General features: G+C 38.6%; 1 protein-coding gene and 1 long non-coding RNA gene across 3 annotated transcripts in view; one reads left to right on the top strand and one right to left on the bottom strand.

The window, feature by feature from the left end:
* Window positions 1-21,459, bottom strand: part of LOC139947911 (uncharacterized) — a 67,838-nt gene that overhangs the window by 5,937 nt on the left and 40,442 nt on the right. The window contains exon 3 of the long non-coding RNA XR_011787390.1: window positions 9,066-9,123. This is a non-coding gene — a long non-coding RNA (uncharacterized lncRNA). The remainder of the gene's footprint in view (window positions 1-9,065; window positions 9,124-21,459) is intronic.
* LOC139947906 (LIM homeobox transcription factor 1-beta-like) overlaps window positions 4,694-21,459 on the top strand; it is an 81,163-nt gene continuing 64,397 nt past the window's right edge. Inside the window, exon 1 of one of the 2 annotated variants that reach the window (XM_071945756.1) lies at window positions 4,694-4,743. In XM_071945756.1, coding sequence (XP_071801857.1) covers window positions 4,706-4,743 — 38 coding nt within the window. In that variant the 5' untranslated portion in view covers window positions 4,694-4,705. Of the gene's footprint in view, window positions 4,744-9,868; window positions 9,960-21,459 lie in introns of those variants that run through there. The other variant, XM_071945758.1, reaches the window with a different exon arrangement.

Genomic DNA, 21,459 nt, shown 5'->3' with positions numbered 1-21,459 from the left:
TTCCCGTCAAGGGAACTCGGCGAACTCCCAGAAGGGGACAAAGCACAAAGCTAGCAACAGCCAATCTCTCTCATACAAACATTGCTTTAATTTATCTGTGATTATGAATTGCACAAATCGAGAAATTGTGGTTCAGTATAGTCATTGTGAAATCAGCTGTTAGCACCTGGTAGGATTCTAACCTTCAACATTGTGATAACCACTTGAAACCACTTGACCACGGTGGCTGTGGTTCACACTCGTCTGTATCCCTTACAAACTGCAGGTTCTAGTCTCGTTTGGCTAAAATGAACTCTGGCTAATGAAAGACCTACAAAGTACATTACTTACAGTCAGTGCAAGGGCAAATGCAGCTTTCTTAAGTTTGCCGCAATAAGCCCACTTACCAGTTGCCACAATACCACAGTGTCGATTGGTAAACCCTTTTCATTTAATTTAATTTTATTTAGTCTGGTTGTGAAGCCATGGACTCTTAATCATTGTAGGCCTATAGTAACCAAGAACCCCACCGTACATGTACATCGATATTGGACATTGAACATTCAAATGGTTTGTACAGCGATTATGGTGGTTGTTCTCTATGGTGTGCTTATAATAGGAATCACCACTACATCCTACAACATGACATCATCAAGACCTGTAAACTGAGATCCTGTGTTACAGCTCATCCCTGTATTAGCATCGATCACGACTTTCATCGTGGACACTATCTATCCAGTCAAAACCCAGAAAAAAACACGAACCTCTCATCAAGAAAAATCACCATTAAATCTCCCTTTAGGTGTCCCCCCCCCCCCTCCCCATCTCGAAAGAGGATACAAGCAAACCCCAACGTGATACGCAGGATTATGGGGAGCACGAGAAAACCCTCCGTGTTTGACAAACACTTGTGACCGTGGCTGTCCAGGTGGCGCTGCGGGGCTCGAGTGACAATATGCCGGCATATGGTCCCGGTGCAACTCGAGTCCCTAGTGAGATTACCTTAGGGTTTTGCTCCGGTCCCCGTTGTCTGTTTTCTCTCTTTTTATAGCTACCACAGAACGGGACCAACATGTTATAATTATGTCAGAATATTCTAGGGCTGCTTGAAGTGAAGACTACATAGGCGTCAGGCACTGGACGCTGCCCAATATCATATGAATAATCAACTTAAATCTGTAACGATTATACAGCACAAAGGAGGGATAGTTATATTTTGTATTTTGAATGGCCTGTACGAAATTCCAGCAGGGTAATACAAAAGAAAACTGTCTTTGATTTGAGTATTAAATGTGTATACAGGATCAACTGAAAGTTCGCTCAATGGATTTTAATAATGTGTTTGTTGATAACTGATATAGAAATGAGTTCACTCTTCCAAAACAAATAATCTTTTTTAAGTAACCACCGAATTTGTACAAATTCACGAAATCCACCAAAATGCAAAACCCCACATTTTGATGCAAAAACAGATTTCCACGTAACTAAAAATCTGCCTTCGTGTTACCTTGACAACTCTCAGGACTGCCTAAGGAATTACCATCTAGCATGTTTCTTATTTGTGTATTTTGTATTAAATGTAGCTTAGCAATTTCCTTTCTGTATTGTTAAAAAAATGATGATACGGAGGCTAGCATGCTTTGTACGTCTTGAACCTCGCTCTTGAAGGGGTACAGCAATTTCCAACTGTTAAGGGGCACCTCTATAGTGAATTTGTGTTGGAACTTTGCGCAGGGCAACAAAGCAAAAGCAGTGCACTGCAGCAATTGCTGTTGGTGCTGTGTGGTATTTCGAGGGCCGACAAAATATTGTATTTCATTTAGTTTTAGCTTATGACAAGAACATTCCGAAAGCTCTGTTCTGTCTAGCATTGCCGAGCAATCTTCTGAACACCATACACAAAACGTCGCGCCCTGGACAACATACACTGCATTGTTTGCGAAACGTCAATCCCTTTCTAGAAACGGTTAATGTTTAATTTAAGTACATTGTTCTTGATATCAGTAAAAAACCTCAATATTTCCTAATCCTTCAATCACTAATTCTTGTTCAATCACTGCAGTTCGCTTTCATCATCTGTGTCCAATATTGATACATAAAATGATACACTTTTGTTTTTCCATCACCCATATAATAAGATAATATTCAAACATTAGAACAAGTTAATCCCTATTGTACAGCCAATATTTATTCATGATAACAGGGCGACTCCACATTTGACGTTTACTATAAAATAAAAACTGTAGACCAGCTTGGAAATGGCATGGCATATGGTTTGAAACGGCAGAATCAACACAAGGGAAAGAGTGGTCCACCATGAGACAATCACTCAGTCCACTGGCCACGGGGCCTCTCCTGGGATGGAATACGATGCAAGCAAGGGTGACCACTAGTAAACTGACCATCCTCATGACATAATGTAATCTATACTTGTAAGTTTCACCAAATAGAGAAATGACTATGGTTTCACACATTATTACCAATAAGTCCATTGTATTTATATTGATTGAGGAATTTGGAAATAAATTTTACCATTTTACCATTTGATCTCTTCCAAGAAGCTTTTGTGAAAAGTTATCCTCAATGCAAGAGAAGTAGATCAAATAGCATGACCCATTCAATTTAGAGAAAAATACAGCATCTTGATTACCAAGTAGACTTAACAAAGTATGAATTCAGATAAAAGGCAGACAAATTCCATCTCTGTTATTTGTGATATCTAGAGTTTAAGAGAAAAAATCGACCATACATCAGCAACACGACATCAATCCACGTAAAGAAATTGCGTACAAAACGGGAAATGTTTAAGCTCCCCAAGAGGTGTAGAGACCAACACATTCCATGCATCCTTAATTTCACTTAACTCCATCATGCTTAAATCAATCAAGAAAAACAACAAGAGTCAACACGGTAATTTGATCAACAAACTAATACCACAGCCTTGCCGCTATTTATAACATACACGTTTCTATGAAATATGGGACAACAAAGCTTGTATTGTTCTTTTTGTTTGCTGTGGTGTTACTTTCGGGGTAATTTTTCAAGATCAGAGAGTTATTTTTGACCTGTGTGGTTCCATGGGCTAAGGGTGTTGGTCCCTTCGGCTGTGCCTTTGATCTCTCAGACAGAACGGGCGTGTAGATCGTGTTTAAGAAACGCCATGCAAGAGTGGTCGGCTGTTCTTAATCCAGAGACAATTATACTTTCAGATATGGAACAAATCTAAATCTTGTTTTTACTGAAACCATGACAGCAATTCTATTTTCCCAATTGATTTATATACAAGATTCACAGTCATATAGATCACCTAATTCGCAAATTATTATAAAATACTTCAAGATTTTGTTTTGTGGTGTGCGTAGAAGTATTGATCTTTGATTTACACCAACATGAAACAGCCGTCTGGTTCTATAGCTTGAACTTGAGTGGATTAAAGTAACGAATTTCAAACACCCCGTTATTATACCACAAGAGTTTGGGTGCGCTTAGCAACGCTACGTTGCCCCCGTAGCTTAGTAAAGAGGGAGGGGACACTCCTGTCGGCTCGGTCGCAATGAACTCGGCCCGCAAGAGATCAAAACACCGTAACATCACTAAGTAATCCCTAAACATACACAACTCTGATTAAGATTTTATCCCAACACAATAGCGTGTAGAGTTTTGGGGGTCAGTTGTATGTATCTTTACTCTTGTAACATTGTAATGATGCTTTAATTTACAGATATACAAATTAGGTTTGTTTGTTGAACTTAAAAGCCGGTGGTGTTTGATGGAATCATGAATTTAAAGGTGACGCTGTAACTGTAAAGTACGGATGAAATCGGGCTAGCATAATTTCGAATCATTATTTAAACGTTGAATGGGTGTAGGTTTAGTGTTGACTAATATCTAACAAAGTATGACTCAATAATAAATAATATAACATAAAAATTCGAATTTCAAATTTGTTATTTGTTTATGAACCTCGGCTCATTGTTTTATAAAAAAGGGGAGAAAGTCATTGCTGACCATTAAGTCAGACATGTCTAACCTTAATTTAATGGCGTTATGTATTGATTTTAGGAGCATCTTGGGATCAGTATCCTCACTAAAAATGTTGATTGAAGAGCAGGATCTGAAGATTACTCATCCCTGCATAATGGAGAAAATGCTCGATTTATTATTATTTGTTAAAATAACGACTATTTAAATGAACTCTAGCTGAAAACCATTTCGCTAGGGGTAGAATCTGCATTTTCGAGAAAAAAAAAACCCACTAAATTTGACAAACTCATTCATGATTGCATCACATCCCATCCAGCCAACTAAAGTTACCTACCACCTTCAGCTTCAGATTCTAAACTTATCTGAAGATTAATGTTACATTCCCTTTAAGAACAACACCACTCGGGCACTTTACTTAAAGTGGAAGTGTGTCAAAACTTGGTTGGTCAATGGATGAGGTGTTTACTTAAAACGAGGGATTATCGTGCCCTTAGTACAGCCCGCTTCGATGACATCAACCCATACTCATCGAACTCTGACACAGTGCCGTTGAGGCGTGCCATTAGGGGAACGGACTGAGGGACTGTGAGACGATTTGAACGGTAGCCTTTGGAGCGACAAGACGGTACGGGACCGCTAGCCCTGTGGTACGTGCTTTTTAAGAGTGTATTGATCGTGGAGTTCAGACATCAACTTTACTCCTCATAAAAGATACTTTGTTGGTTGTTTAGAATTGGCATTTATGATGAAGAATACATTAGGAGTTCTGCACCAAGGAAAGTAAGTAGCAAATATTTTTCCTTTTTTTAAATTATTATTATTAGTTTTTTTTTTTTTTTTTGTGTTTTTTTTATATATAGTTAGCACAAAATTACATTAATTGCCTATTGAGTGCAAATGGAACTAAACTTTGTATGTTGGTAATCACTTACTTCTGAAACCATGCATATATATACAATGTAAGCTCATGATGAAATGGGTTTCTTTTTTCCAGTTAGTTTTCAATATAAGATGATGTTGCTAAACTTATATAATATCATGCATGTATATTTAACCAAATAAAATGTGAACATAAATTTCCAAATAATTAAAAGAACAGATTACAAACTTTATTTTTATAGGCATTTCGCTTTTCTTTAAAATTTATTAATCTATGTTTGTCAAGAAACAGATTTCACGTGGTGCATTGTGAACAATCCCGCAACCATGCTAAAATCAAGCAAACGACCCTTGTTAAATTGCTATGGTGTGAATGGGCTTTGCTTTTAGACAACAACAACTCGTGTCCGCTGAGGCCAACAAGGGCAATGAGGCACTCATGCTGGTCACGAGTTGCTGGTTTCTTCCTTCTGTTTTCACGGTATCCTCACTATTTATACCCATTGGGTTCAGTTCGTGATCAGACTGATATTAGATGAGACAGTAGATGATCCACACAAGGACATTCAGCTGGATTTAGAGATAGCTCAGCATCGTGACTAGCTCAACAACAAGCTGTAGTGCTATGACCTAGGGCAGAACGATTACTGCATTAGAAAACACTGCATTTATCATATTTAGGGATGAGACTTTTATCCTAATTCAGACGGGTAGTTAAAAAAAGGCCTGTATGTTTCTTAAAATATAACAAGTCATGTTATTGGGTCTTTCTCTAGGACTGAGGACTGTTCAAAAAAGCTCATTGGAATTTATAATTCATGTGGGTAAACAAAAGTTGAAATTTCCATCATTCCAAAGTACCTCCCAAGATCTGGATCTCAGTTTCAGACTTTCCATCATTCCAATGTACCTCCCAAGATCTGGATCTCAGTTTCAGACTTTCCATCATTCCAATGTACCTCCCAAGATCTGGATCTCAGTTTCAAACTTTCCATCATTCCAATGTACCTCCCAAGATCTGGATCTCAGTTTCAAACTTTCCATCATTCCAAAGTACCTCCCAAGATCTGGATCTCAGTTTCAGACTTTCCATCATTCCAAAGTACCTCCCAAGATCTGGATCTCAGTTTCAGACTTTCCATCATTCCAATGTACCTCCCAAGATCTGGATCTCAGTTTCACACTTTCCATCATTCCAATGTACCTCCCAAGATCTGGATCTCAGTTTCAAACTTTCCATCATTCCAATGTACCTCCCAAGATCTGGATCTCAGTTTCAGACTTTCCATCATTCCAATGTACCTCCCAAGATCTGGATCTCAGTTTCAGACTTTCCATCATTCCAAAGTACCTCCCAAGATCTGGATCTCAGTTTCAAACTTTCCATCATTCCAATGTACCTCCCAAGATCTGGATCTCAGTTTCAGACTTTCCATCATTCCAATGTACCTCCCAAGATCTGGATCTCAGTTTCAGACTTTCCATCATTCCAATGTACCTCCCAAGACCTGGATCTCAGTTTCAGACTTTCCATCATTCCAATGTACCTCCCAAGATCTGGATCTCAGTTTCAGACTTTCCATCATTCCAATGTACCTCCCAAGATCTGGGTCTCAGTTTTAGACTTTCCATCATTCCAATGTACCTCCCAAGATCTGGATCATAGTTTCAGACTTTCCATCATTCCAATGTACCTCCCAAGATCTGGGTCTCAGTTTTAGACTTTCCATCATTCCAATGTACCTCCCAAGATCTGGATCATAGTTTCAGACTTTCCATCATTCCAATGTACCTCCCAAGATCTGGATCTCAGTTTTAGACTTTCCATCATTCCAATGTACCTCCCAAGATCTGGATCATAGTTTCAGACTTTCCATCATTCCAATGTACCTCCCAAGATCTGGATCTCAGTTTCAGACTTTCTTGGTCAGCAATGACTATCGTCTAGGCATCATCTTTATTCGACTATATACTCTTGCACTATATCGCCATGTTAATGTCATCACACAGAATTGTCAACCTGAAACCGCAGTGGAAAAAAGTACGATACCCACTCCTCCATAAAAACATGTTTCAGATAATGACAAAGACAAGCATTTTGAAGATCCCAAAAATCACTATTCAAATTGTCACAAATGAAGTCTAGAACGTATAAGAACGTTCACAAAACCACGGACTAAAACATTTTAATTATTATCCGTTATTCATTGGTGTCACTCAACACTGGACCATCTAAGTTTAATGACTTGTTCACGGGTGGGTTCAAAATGACGAGTTTAATAACAGAATGATTGCTACAATAAATTTAATATTCCAAGAACCAATGATGTACTACTTTTGGTCTGAGCACACCACCAAGGGAGGTGGGACTTTTTAAAACACAAAACTCAAGTTGCAAAAGAATTGTGTGTTTCATAGGCCAAAAGCAGAATGTATTTAGTAATCTTAGTCAAAATTATTTCAGAGCAGCACAAAAGTGGGGCACCATTATCAAATCAACGTAAATTGCATATAAACTCTGACTGATATAACCAGTTTCTGCTAAACATATTATATTTGAGCTAAACACATTTCGCTTTGCCAGGTTGCCCAAAAATAAAACCAATGATGCATGTGAATTGCAATACGGCCAATATAGTACATATATAAGCGGTGTGCCTAGATGCCATTGCATGTACATAAACACTGTCACAAGTCGCTGTATCACTTCAAAGTGACGTACCACACACCGAACATCACCAACCCATCCTCTAAATTGGAACGCGTACGACAAGTTAAGTCGATTAAAATTGATTGTAACCCAGTTCTTTTTGCTACCATGGGAAATGATAGGGATACAGAATCAGAACAGAAATTAATATTGGCTTTAAGTTTTATTAACGGGGAGCTTGTTTACCACGATAGGCAGATGTAAGAAAGGCATTTAACATGACGTTTCTTCTTGAAGACAGTCGGTGTGTCTTATCGAAACGTCGGGAAAGACGGGGCAGCATATTACAACTGAAGTCACTTTATGTGAAGAGGCTTTCGACGGAGTACGGTAGAAAAGACTCACTGATTGTAGATAACAAAGAACCATTAAACAAATTCTGCATATATTTATTATTTTGAGAAATCACAGGCGAGATTCGAACCCACGACATTTTGCAATTCTAGAGCAGTGTCTCGGGTGTACTGATTCACACAGTCGACATCTCAAAAACGCAAACACCTTTTGATATGAAATTTTACATTACAGTTTACAGCAAATCCGGTGATGTTGTAAGAGAAATTGCAGCACTGTTTGTCGTCTATCAACTGAGTTTCAAATGGAATTTCCCAAGCGATATGCTACCCGTTCACGGTGCCACGGTTTCTGTATCAGGTGGTGTCTCAAATGTTCACAAGTCGCGAAATTGACGTGAACTTTTGCCAGTGCGGAACACTTTCGCGGGGTAGACCAGAGTAATATTAGAGGCGTGTGCGATGTGAGTTATTGTCTATACCACCCATAATGTTGAAATGTGACGACCCTTGTACATTCGGGAAATCTGTATACACCGCGTGAAGCTGTCATGGAAAGTTCATTTCTGAACTGGGTTAAAGAAAACATCTTTCGATAATTTGCCTGATTCGTGCCATCGCCTAACTTTGAAATATGGGCACAGTTTCATTTAATTTCAAAATTATGCTTAGAATGAGGGTTACCAGCCAAAATTCCAAGTATCCCGTAAATATTTCGGTGTGAAAGTTAAAGGAGGGACCGGGACTAGCCAATCCAAAGAAGGCACTAATTGGTAATCACCATGCTGGTTCGAGCAAACTTTGAGTCACCTGATAGTCTTGCTTTAATTTTAATACATTTTAAACAGTCCATAGCCTATTTGTATGCGACCGTATCCCCAAAAATTGAATCTTAGAAGTGACGCTTTTCTGATTGTGTTTCCCAATTGCAGATCATTCTTCCTGCACAAACATAAATAACCTGTCCATATTTTCGGCGATAGCCCTAAAACTACCACCTTTTGAAATGCCATTTTTCACAGGTTGGTCTTCTATAGTAGGCATATAGGATTGAAATAAACAGTAGGTTCCAACAACCAAACCACTTTAAAGATTTCTAAAAACCTGAACTGGCATTGAACTTGGCGAGTTGTCTTCTAGGTACCGAGGTTATTAATTGCTTTGGCTTCAGTGGACCTGTTGGTATTTTGTGCACAGGGTTAAGGTTTATTGGTACTTACCATTGCGAGGTACAATAGGTGATCCCTTTGCATTGCGACTTCGGAGTAATTAGGTCGCCTGGGATCGATAAAATACAACGGCTTGTCAAGTTAGAGATTGATAGAGATCTCAAAAGGTGTAACAGTTAATTCTTTTGGCTCAATTGCATTTAGCCAGCGAACCACTGTTTGTGTTAAGGGATAAGAGGGATGATATACAGAATTTTTAATTACAAAGTTGCAACAATTGAAACTGAAATGGGAAAACAATACTGGATTTGAAAATTTAGTGTTAAAATTTACAATGAAGTTTGCCATTTAAATCTGATCAAAAACAATAACGCTGGTTTTGGTCAAAAATAGGTATGTTCACAAAAACAACATCATGACATTTGATCCAACGGAATGGAAGCTGTTTGAGGAGTTCATGGCGATGGGGGCATACGGGCCAGCGAAGCGGTCCACCGGGTGCTCGCTCCACCGACCCTAGTGAAATCATTTCAGCACCCTTGCGCTATATGACGGTATGTTTGGTATGTTTTGGCAGTTAGACCATACAAACTGAAACAAACTTTTAAAATAACAAGTTTTAATTGATTCGTAAGCAGTCTCGAACCCAGACGGGATGGGGAATAAATAACTTTCCCAATGGAGTGAGGGTGTTATTTTAATGCTGATTTATCGCAAAGTTTTGCAAACGGGGAAAAAATAAAATTTTCTCGCACTGCGGAAACCAGAACCAGACATTTTGTGTCCCATGTGGACTCACACCACGGGCCGTGTGGAAGTAAATTCACGCCGAGATAAAACCACACGCTGGTCCCGTCAGCCTTTAACGGTAACAAGCAAAACCAATCTGTCAATTTAGAGGAAGCCAAGGAGATAATGGGGGGTTAATTGAGGTGCAATTAGGAGGTAAGTGTCGCAACACATCGACCGTGTCCTGGCCAAGGACACGGTATCTTCCCACACCATTGGGGGGCTTGAGTAGCATCCTTGGGCCATCATTCTTGATGACCAGATGGGTAGCATCTTGCGTCTTAGAAGGAGGGATGGTACAGCTCATGGATGTGGCACACAACCTTCGCATATCTTTATGCTTCATCCATTAACATTCAGTATTTTAACTTGAGAACATCTTTCTGCGTTTTGACTCTAAGACAAACTTACACAAAATAAGGAAACTGTTCTGTTTGGAGAGATATTTCAAAGTCGTGTGTTAAGAATTGTTTTCACTTTGTTATGCCCAGCAGACACTGACTCTATTTTAAATATTTTATGAATATTTCTCATAAAAAAACCCCGATATTCTTAGTGTGGTAACTTGTATTATTTGGTTTGCGGTCCACCATGTAAGATGTATACCTACTTGCTGTGTATAGATTATGGTCTTTTGAAAACTTGTCCTATATATTCTACTACCGTGGAGTAGTTTTTTTTTTCGAAATTCGGGAGACTTCTCCGTTCACCTTTGAAATCAAAGGAGTCTTTACATATGGCAATTGTGTTTAAACAAACAATATACAAACATAACTCAGTGATTTCAAGATGGTTTCAAGGCATCAAGAAGAAAAACAAGTTATTTGTTCACAAAAAGAACATGACAGTTTAATTAGAAAAATATATGTCCATCAAAAAAAGGCTGAATTGAACCTTAGGGGACAAGTCAGACAGTTAATAGTTATTATCGGTCATCATGTGCGGACCATATTCTTGGGTCCACACTGCGGGGTGCCTGCTCAGCCTGCAGTTCTCAAGACATTTTTGAAGACATCTTGTACGGTCACCTACGGGTAAACATTTTCCTCCAACATAGACATTCACCCTGTCGGGACGTGACGGGTATTGACGCGCAACGAAAAGACATCGTGTAGGGTTTGGTCTTGGGGGGGGGGGGGGGGTTACATCATCACCCTTGAGGGGTTACTTCCTATAGGGGCCTTGACGATTACCCTCTGTGCATGCCGTGTGAACAGGAAGTAAGGTAACTGTTGGGTGTCATGTTTTTGCCTCAAGAAGACATCCAAGTGGAGAGGTGTGATTATGATGATAATGATGATGAAAAGAAAACTTGGGAAGCTGGGAAAACTCTGCGTGAGAAAAGGAAGGATTAAACTACTCTATCCTATGACGATGGTACGCTTACAGTCTTTATTGTAAACTTCAAATGAAATTAGGGCTTTTTGAGTCGAATACAAGATGATTGGCCCAAAGTGAGGCAGTGGCAACAACCTGTAATTGTTTCTTAAACCCCATTCACACAAGAGCAATTGAGCAAGGGTTCCTTGCTAAATTGTAGCTCCCTTGTGTAGAATCTTGCCCAACATTGCTACCTTTGTAGAAGTTGCAAAGTTTCTGCAGAAGTTTGTGCCAATGAAATGTCTTGGATGTGTTCGATATTATTTATGAGGAGTTGGACAAGGTGTGCCCATGAGGTCAAACATTAGTCTGTCTAAAGGTCAATCAAATTCAAGTCTATTGCGTTTACCATATTCAATCTCTAGGCTATTTAGCAATGTCGCTGTAAGCATCATTACTCCAAAGTGTGCTTTTGGTTTGCTTTAGTGAGTGTGACCCAGTACGTGGTACAAGTCATTTTGGAATGGATATCGGTAGCGTGGGTGTGCACACTCAGTTAAAATGTTACTTTAGTCAGCATAGCGTGTCGAGTATTAACAATGTTTTGCAATGGCTTTTTAGCTTGTGTACATATTTTGCACAAGTAGGTCTATGCCAAAAAGGGCGGGGACTTATTTGGATGAGGCTTATAGAAATATGATTTCATAACTCAACACAATGCAAATATTATTCCACTAAAAATAAGCATTACGTTTTGCAAGATGTATGCGACCTGGCCGGATGTTTTGACTGTTTAGGGACCTCGAAGACTCAATACAAAAGTAACCCTGCCATTGTTTTATTGATTTAGAGATCATTATTAAAAACTAAAGAAAAAGATGTATACCGGTCCTGTTGTTTGAATATATTACAATGCATTTTTTCTCGCCCGTTTCTGTGAGTACTTTCTACAAGAAATCGTGAGTAATAAAGACACAAACTAAAGGTGTTATACAAAATTGGTAAAAAAACACCATTGTTTAAATTTTAATCTAAAAGCTTACTGATTTTGAAGCCTATACTAGATCCATTTTTGTTTGAAATTCTTTCCGAGAAAATTGTATCTTAATTATTCCAAACTTTAAAAAGATTTTCAACATTTTCTCACGAGTCATACACAATGGAGCCCACATGTTCACAGGTTTGTTATAATCATGTATTTGATTGATCACACAAAACATGACCACTATGTGACTGTTTCATCAGCTCTACAAAAAAAAATACTGCAATCTTTCTACTCTGCACATCTTTCAAAAGATGTAACAAATTCAACCTGAAAACCAATTAAGAGCATTTGACATGGACAGTTTACCAAATTTCAATGCAGAAATCTCAGTGTATTAAAGGCAAAGTCGGTTTAAAAAAATACTCAATAATTTACCATATTAAGTTTCACCAAGATATATGTGAACAGCGCCATCATGCGATAACTTCTATCTCTGTTTTTGCTGTCCACACCCTTTGCTCGTCTCCAATGATGGATAGGCGACTGTTCAAAGCAACTTATTTAATATGAGTCATGATTTCAGGAAATTAAGCAAACTTTGTCTCTGTTAATCTTGAAAACTTAAGAACCAATTTAGTATTATAAATTGCTTATAACAATTGAAAATCCTTCATCAAGGGACATCCAGAAATGCATTTAGTTTGCGGTTGTGGGCTCAACCATAGAAACAAATAAAAGTGGTTCTTTTTCTAAAGATGCTACGGCTAAACATGGTGGATAGGGCGCAATGGGAAAAGTGGGTTCGCCATGCAGAACAAAAACATCACATAACGGCATACAGACGAAAAAGGACGTAACTTGTGTATGGTTTATTACATCTAAAACAAAATACATAACAAACACTAAAGCGAGTTGCTTTCCATCAACCACATCTGTGGATTAATTTAGGTGAATATCTAACACATCAGATTTTAAAACAGTGTGAGCAGGCATCCAGAGTGCATATTCACGGGATGTGGTTTTGTTGGAGTCAACATTATACGCCTTGATTATCAATCTACAAGCCCCCAAACACATCTGTCCCTTGTATTAATGCATAAAACATTGTCTGCACATCATAAGCTATAGTCCAAACTCTAAAGCAGGGCCTAATTCAGTTTTTATTGCAGCTTCGTGTGTACGCAATGAAGCAGTGCATTTTGCTATAGCATGCGAAAATGTAATCAAACGCCAGCCACACGGTAGGTCGAGCTTCTCCAGGTATATACTGTGACTTATGCGACTGTAACTTTGCCCTCTTTAGTTTCGATGTGAAGTAAAAAGATGATCTGGAAGGAGAAGTTAAACAGTACACTCTACGGTGTATCCTTTAACAGTTTAGGATTCGAGTTTAAAAAAAAACCTCTCTTGTGTAACACAATGATGACAGCTTTTCGGTTCTCATACGCATCACACTGCACGAAGCAAGTTAAGTTGCGTACAGCTTTTGTACATGCCCCGAGGTTGTTGGAAAACACAAGATCCTTTCTAGAAAAATATCATTTCGCTAAAACATCCACACCTTTTCCCTCCTCTGAACAAAATCGTTACAGCTGCAGCGCCCGGGGACAAACGGGAGACTAAAATGTTTTCGGCAGCACGCACGGGCAGCTCCAGGCGGTCAAAGCAGTCCCCTTCCCCCCACGCGGCCCGGCGAGTTTGACCGCTGAACCGTCAAGGCCCGTAAAAAAAGAAAACCTCTCACCGACAAACGCGAGTACCTGCTGCCGTTGTTCCACGCACCAGTGCCCAGGTCCAGATCACTTGTTATTTTCCAATTTTGCCACGATAATGCGTCAATTAGGATGACAAAATCGTCGGATTTATAACCGAAAATCGCTAGCCGAGCGTGATTTGCGCAGTGATAGCCCGTGAGCCGTAAGAAATGAATTTGAATCAAGCGAGCTATCGTGAGGCAAACTGAAATCAATTCTCGCGGGTTGGGGTCCGCGGCAGCTAGCAGCGCGGTTGTAGAAAGCGGAGTTGCGTGAGAAATCCACGTCAGGTTTGCCTGTATTTTACCTCACTTGATTGCTTTGTATAGATCGTGAAATCTCTCAGAAAATGACAGGAAACCATCATCGCTAAGAAACGAGATGACGAAAAACTCTAAACATTAAAAGCATGTGGGAGTGTCAGCTTGTTTACCCCTGGAAATAAAGTTTTCACATGTGCATCATTACACGATTGTTCATTTATATTTCCCAAGGTCGTCCCATCCATATCCCATCCCACATGACCTATCGATAACATGTCAGTAATAAAGTGAGAAGATATGATGATGATTTCTGTGAGTAATGTGAGGAAGGGTGGGGAAACCAGTGGCTTGCTTGCCTGCTTCCAGCAAAAATGACTATTAAAATTAGTAAAACTTCACTTGACCCATCTCTTCCTAAAATAATATATGTATACATTAGGCGCCTCTAACCAGCTCTGTCACAGGGAAAGTATACCTGTTATTTTAGAACCGTTTCATCGCTTTAATCTAGGTGCGTATACAATAAAACTAACATGTGAAAATTTAAATTCAAAACGTGGTTGCGTTTTTGAGATATCGACGAAAATCCGGAGCGATTATGTCCGATTGGGATTTTAAAAAAAACAATTGACGAAACGCAATATACTATCGAAAGCTGCTTACCAAGTAAGTTTGTATCTCCTTTAATTTTAAGAGTGATTATCAAACGTAGCATAACATACCTTTCTCCTCTAGTACTAACATCGAACTTTCGGCACATGGCTTATTTGCTACAAACACAAAAAAGGCCTTCGGTTGGAAAATCTAAAACAACACAAAATACAAAACAGCTAAAGCCACCGACAGTTTTTTAGGTCAAATTTAATAAATTTACGTCTGCATATTACACATACATATTTTCTTCCAAAAACGGCACTTTTAATTTCAGGTGAACCATTTTCTGTACTTTACACAAAAGATGAGTGATACCGCAGCACAACGACCTCCTGTGGCTGCGCGCGTTTGATTAATCCTTACTCTACCATGACAAAATAAAACAAGCTGTTCACAAGAAATATCAGCCACTAAATGTACTTGGTAAGCAACAATAATAGCACAGTAAAGTGCTATTCACACGACAGCAATTTAACTGGGGTCCCTTGCTTAATTTTTAGCATGGTTATAAAATATAGCAATGTTGGACAAGACTTTGCAAGAAAACTTGGACAATAGAAAAAAATTGCCCTTTCACATTTGGTAAAATTGTACAACACGCTACAATTATTTAGCAGAGGACCCTTGCTAAACTGCTCTCATGTGAAAGGGGCTTAAGCAGCTACAATAGAGCATAACATTTATGTTAAGCAAGATTTGTTTATGCTTACCGGCTGTGTATAAAAAGGGCTCATATCATAATTAACCATAATTATTAGAGCGTACATAACGACTACCATTATCACGACCTGCTTGCTAATTATAATCCAAAAATAGACGCCATAAACGAAATTATCTGATTGCGGATTTTCAGTTTTTGTTAGTTGGGGTTAAACTTCACTTGAAAATAGAGTAATTAGATGATCTTCCCATCAAGGGAACTCAGCAAACTCCCACAAGGGGATACAAACAACAAGCTATAATGGCAACAGCCAATCTCTCTCATATACAAACATTGGTTAAACGTCTATGATTATGAATTGCACAATTCCAGGAATTGGTACAAAACTGATACTATAGTCAGTGTGAATTCAGTGGTTAGCTAGGTAGGATTTGAACCGACAACCTTGTGATTGCAAGTACTGCAGTCCTACCAATGAAACAGAAGGACCTGATGCAATTGCTGTCCCGCACTCAAACATTACAAGTGACTCAAAACTCAATGTCCATACAGCTTCTATTAACAGAGCGAACCCGTTTATGTCAAATCAATGTCCACCTGTTAGTTTGACCATGTCAGTTTGACCAGGCTTCAAATGAACTCTCTCATAATCATGTACTGTGGCTCTTTAAAAGACCGTTGTATTGAACGTCGCTGTAATTGGTAATCGGATATAACGACCATCATGACCCAATAATTACAATGCAGAAAGGTCGTTGTTGAGATTATACCAATTCTCGTTCCAATATTACATGAGATGTACTCGTACTGTATGACCACAGAGCTGGGTCATATAGCTCTATGGTATGACTAAACGTATAGCACAACTTGTATTTTATAGATGCGTCGTTGACCCAATGATTATGACATAAAAAGGTTATCGAGAAAGTGACATATAATTTGACATTGCAAACTACATGTTATTCGCTGTAAATAACACGTTGTATGTATGCAACGAATTAAGCCCAATGCCAATCTGCTGTGACGGAACAAAATTAACTTATAGCATGAAATAGATCCCAAGATCTGGGTATAGGTTGGCCAAATGCACTGCGATATTAATCATTTGTATAACGACAATTATAAGGCAAACTATACACCTTTTGTTTTTGATCGAATCCTACATAAATGTGACTTTATACAATAAATCTAACATGTGAAGGCTTCATTTTATTATAAAGGTATTAGTGTTTTCAAATTGCTGACAATCTGGAGCGGTAATGTACACGTAAAAAAACACAATCTGGGAAGCGTTTCATGCAGCGCTTCTTACCAAGAAAGTTGTTATGGTATTATCATTTTTTTAGTACTTACAAAAGATATACCCTCATAAATAATCTCAAAGCAAATATAGTTTTCATATATTTTAGTACAATGAAAACAGTGACTTTACTAAGCGGGTTTCTCTGTAAAGTTCTGCCGCAACTCATGGGCCGGAGGCCATTGCCCATTCAATACTCAGCAAGAGTTGTATTCACCTCACCTTAAAATAAAATAGTACAACCAAACAAAATCTGCGTGTTTCGCTATTTTCATATAATACCACGGTATTAAATTATACACAGGTGTTTCCAGAGGCAATATTCAGAGGCGAGATGGGGGAGGAAACTCATAAATAGCAAGAAATAATCACCTATTTATATGAAGCAAACTACCGTGAAACGCATGCGAGGGATAGCATGTAGTTTGACAGAGGGAAAAAATATTTCTGAAGATAAACAGAGGTTGATAGCACATACACACGCACAATACCCGCTAGCACTGCGGGTGAAATTTAAACGGCAACGAAACGCAATAAAACCAGCTTATTTTTGGTCTATCTTTTTCTTATTCATTATTATTTTTTAGGGGGAAAAGAAGTTGGGGCGAAATTGCACTGTATCAAAGGTTTTTGGGCATTTTAGCAATTTGGGATGCATCGATAGCATCTCCAGTTTTTGATTATCTGCGTATTGTTTTACCCTTTCTATGCCGTTGGCTGCGGGGGAGTGTTGGGACGGTACAATATGAAAACTGTCGAATCTCACACACGTGTGCTTAGTGTGTTTGTGGCGATTTGAGCTATAGAATAACCGACCAGTTAGAGTTGCGAGCTATCGGTTTTATCTTAAACAGAATATATCCGTCAGTGTTTTATGGTATTTTACTGTAGCGCACCCACGTTTCTCTATAGCTCTAGAGTGACCCTAAAGAGCCGCTCCATCTCAATATTGTTTTAATCAATCGAGATTGGTGAATATCCGACCGGTTCAAAGGACTGAGTGGTGAGGCGACACCGTCACCCTCAAAGCACAAAGTGTCATTTGAGGAGCCTCGCTGGAACTATTGGAAAAGTCCACCGCCAACATCAAAAATACATGCCTTTTATGTGCACACTAGAACCCAGTGTTTTTTAAAGGGAAGGTACATTTCATTTCAAGACATTTATTTCCATTCCAGCAGAGAATTTATAACAACAAAAATTACAAAGTTCAATTTTTAAGAGAATTTGAAATGGGGGTATAACCAGAAAAGCCAAAGCTTGTGGTAGGTATGCCCAGACAAACACACACAGACAAATGGACTAACATGAACATTAACGAGTATAGTGTAAATAGGTAATTTAACTGCATTCGATTGTCATGCAACTGTAAGTTTTATTTCATTTTGATTGCCGTGTTTTGTATTATCCGTTAATGAGCACAGCGCCCTCTGTTGTGAAATATCATGACACGTGATAAAGACTGACTGATGCCATAATAAATAATTAAGGTGAACAAGTTTCAACACAAGAAAGATTAATGTATTTATAGAGGCATCTTTAAAATGTGTTGTTGTCTTCAACAATAAAATTGTCTCAGAAAGACACGAATGTGCTCATCTGTGAGTTGAAGACGCCTCCAAGCTATGCGCAGGCGCACATCAAGTCGCATTGCATGTATGCGCATGCAGCCGCTCTGTGTATCATGTGAAGACAGCGGTTGTCTAGCTAGGCCTGCTCAATCTTGTTGCACCAAGCTCAAGGCAGTTCAGTTCGTCTCGCACAGCGCGTGATGGAACGGGAGGGGGGGGGTCTGGTCATTTTTTTTATAGGGATAAAAAATAAACGGCTCAGAAAACGGAAACGGACTCTGAGACGTGAAAATGCATAATTTTGTTCCGTGAGGATAAGGAGTTACGATAAATACTTGCGAGTGTTGCATGCAGCTATAGCATTTTAAAAACAGTTGCATAAATTGTATATGTCTTTGGTTTGAGGGTTTCTTTGGTTTTTTTTGTGGGGGGGGGGGTAGTTCGGAATAGAGGACATACATAATTATTTAAAACAACAATTGCTTTGAACAACAAGTAGTTTTATAATTAATAGACTACTTTAAAGTGCCAATGCAGTCATGATCACCGCATCAGAAGAGAATAACTGACTCATTTGCTTCCATTACTCTCTCAAAAAAAGGGTGGACAAAAGGGGGAAAAGGAAAGAAAAAGGACAGTCGTCAAGTGAATGAAAATCCAGCATAACCCAGGGGCAGTTATTATGTCCCCAAACAACCGACTTCCGATCACGAGCGAACCGGGGTCCCTGATAACGAGAGAAACCATGGAGCCCGCTAAGGCAGGCCAATGCAGGCCTTCTCTTCCCATCCGCCGGTATACACCCTTCTCTGCCTTTCTCCTCTCCATCTATTTCTCTCCAGTCCCACCCTTCCCCTTCTTCCATCGCCCTTCTCATCTATCCCCGACCGAGCACAATAAAACCAGTCAACTGGAATCTAACACAACCTTTCTTCATACTCTTTCTCTTTCTCTCGACCCCCTCCTCTTATGTATTTATGTTCTTGATATTTTTTTCTTTATATTTTTTTTCTTGATATTTTTTTCTTCGGATCGTTGTTCTCAAGGATTAGAGAATGCCTGATGCACACGTTGTAGGAATACAATAGTTATCGTGTGGTTATGGCATACTGAGTAGCCTTTGTAGTCATTCTTTGTTATCGTGTTATACCATTATTCCTCCATGGTTATACTGACTTATTGAGCGGAGAACACGGCAAGAGGACAAAGGCGAGAGTCGAGGTTGACTATTGGTGGGGAATATTATACCAATGTCGGCAATTTTTTATGCGCATTAGAATCGCCATCTTCAACAAATTTCCAGATGTTTTTTTTAAGGATTCCCTTTTTTAATCGACTTAGAAAAAAACAAATTCCCCATTGAAAATCCCTTTACGACACTAGTTAATTCGTAGTACAGAAAAAATGCATCCCGTCTATACCATGTTCCTGGGAAGGAAGATGCTATCGTATGATAATGTCATTTGAAGTTGCATTTGTAACATAGTAATTAATCTAATGAAGCGATTTGAAGCTTATGTACTACCACAAAACAGCTTGTATTAGTAACATTCATTTCCTAATTGGATACTGTTTATAATATCGAAGACAATGGACATGTTTCCCAAATGCATATTGTTTTTAATTCATAGAAAAAATCATTTAAAATTGGTCTACTTTTAAAAGAAAATTAATCCAATTCGTAAAGTTTAATGATCTAGTTGAAACTGGTTTAAAAAAATCCTTGCAACCAGCAGAGCCAATAATAAGCCAATCGGTGCAAACAACCATTCAAACCCTACACTTCTACGAGCCGAAGAATCGTCAAGGCATAAACATTGATATTTAGAAGAGTAGAATTAAATGCACTCCACTTCTCTGGCTTTTTAAGAAACACATCAGTAAACTTCCTTGTGTAAATTTCATCGAAATAAGTGTTCACGTTTTCACTGAGACAACCTGGCGTATGGGTTCAGTGTGTTGTTCTGTTTTCACACGCAGTCGTTGCTTACACACGTTTTTCACGAAAACAACATTTTTTGTTGTCTTTTTTATACAAGTTTAATGCTTGTTTCCCTCGCTTCGCAGGCAGAAGGTAAATAAATAACCCAGAAAGAAAAAAATCGGTCAAAATGTCCTTGAATACAACTAACATTTTGATGGAAACATTATGCTGATGTAGTTGGGCCGTCTACAATTTAAGAATGCTTTCAGCGAGCATGATAATTGGTCCTTAAAAAGTAAGAAAATTGTATTTACTTCAAGAGCTGACCTAGATAAACATCGGATTCCATTGACTTTTCAGGCTAGTTATTCACAGGACAAGACGAAGGAAATCAGAATTAAGATAGGAACAACATCTTGCATGTTTAGATTAAAACAAAAATTAGGTTATAACTATTTTAGTAACAATCATTTAAATATTCGAAAATCCGCAATTCCATAAATCTGTAATTTGAATTCCGTTCAAAACTCCCCCAAAGTGCATTCCCGTATATAGCGCTGTGCTGCAGTCAAAACCTGTGTCAATTAAGGGGAAATCAAACGACCATGTAGAGCCATGCACTGACACACATACGTGTAGTAGCTTGCTTCCACTTAGCATGAAATTAACTCAATTCCAACAAGTGGCGAACTGACTGCTAAACGGTTCGTCAGAGAGTACGTGACTGACTTGAAATATTTATCAGGACTAATGTCCCAATCATAACTTGAAGTGTGTGTTCTATTTAGTGATGTGCTTCAATTTATAATAGTAAATGCGTTGTTTATGTATACATGTACATCTACAATGACACATTACAATACTCGAATGTGTTTAATTATTCCCACTTCAAATATCACATAAGACCAGTATTTTCGAATATAATTACATTGTGCGATTCCGTGTAATGTCTTTATATTTTTTTTACAATATCAACCGTAAGTTCTGTGCTTATTTTTTAGCTGAAACACATCATCTCTAGCGTATGTGCATGATAAAAAGAAGGCTATTTTTTAGCTGAAACACATCATCTCTAGCGTGTGTGCATGATAAAAAGAAAGCTATTTTTTAGCTGAAACACATCATCTCTAGCGTGTGTACATGATAAAAAGAAGGCTAAGCCCTTTTCACACGAAAGCAATTTAGCAAAGGTCCCTTGCTTAATTTGAGCATGGTTGTAAAATT

The sequence above is a fragment of the Asterias amurensis genome, chromosome 15 (genome assembly GCF_032118995.1).
Source record: "Asterias amurensis chromosome 15, ASM3211899v1".
Classification (NCBI taxonomy): Eukaryota; Metazoa; Echinodermata; class Asteroidea; order Forcipulatida; family Asteriidae; genus Asterias; species Asterias amurensis.
The sequence above is the reverse complement of the archived record's forward strand: the minus strand, read 5'-3'. Positions and strand labels throughout refer to the sequence as shown.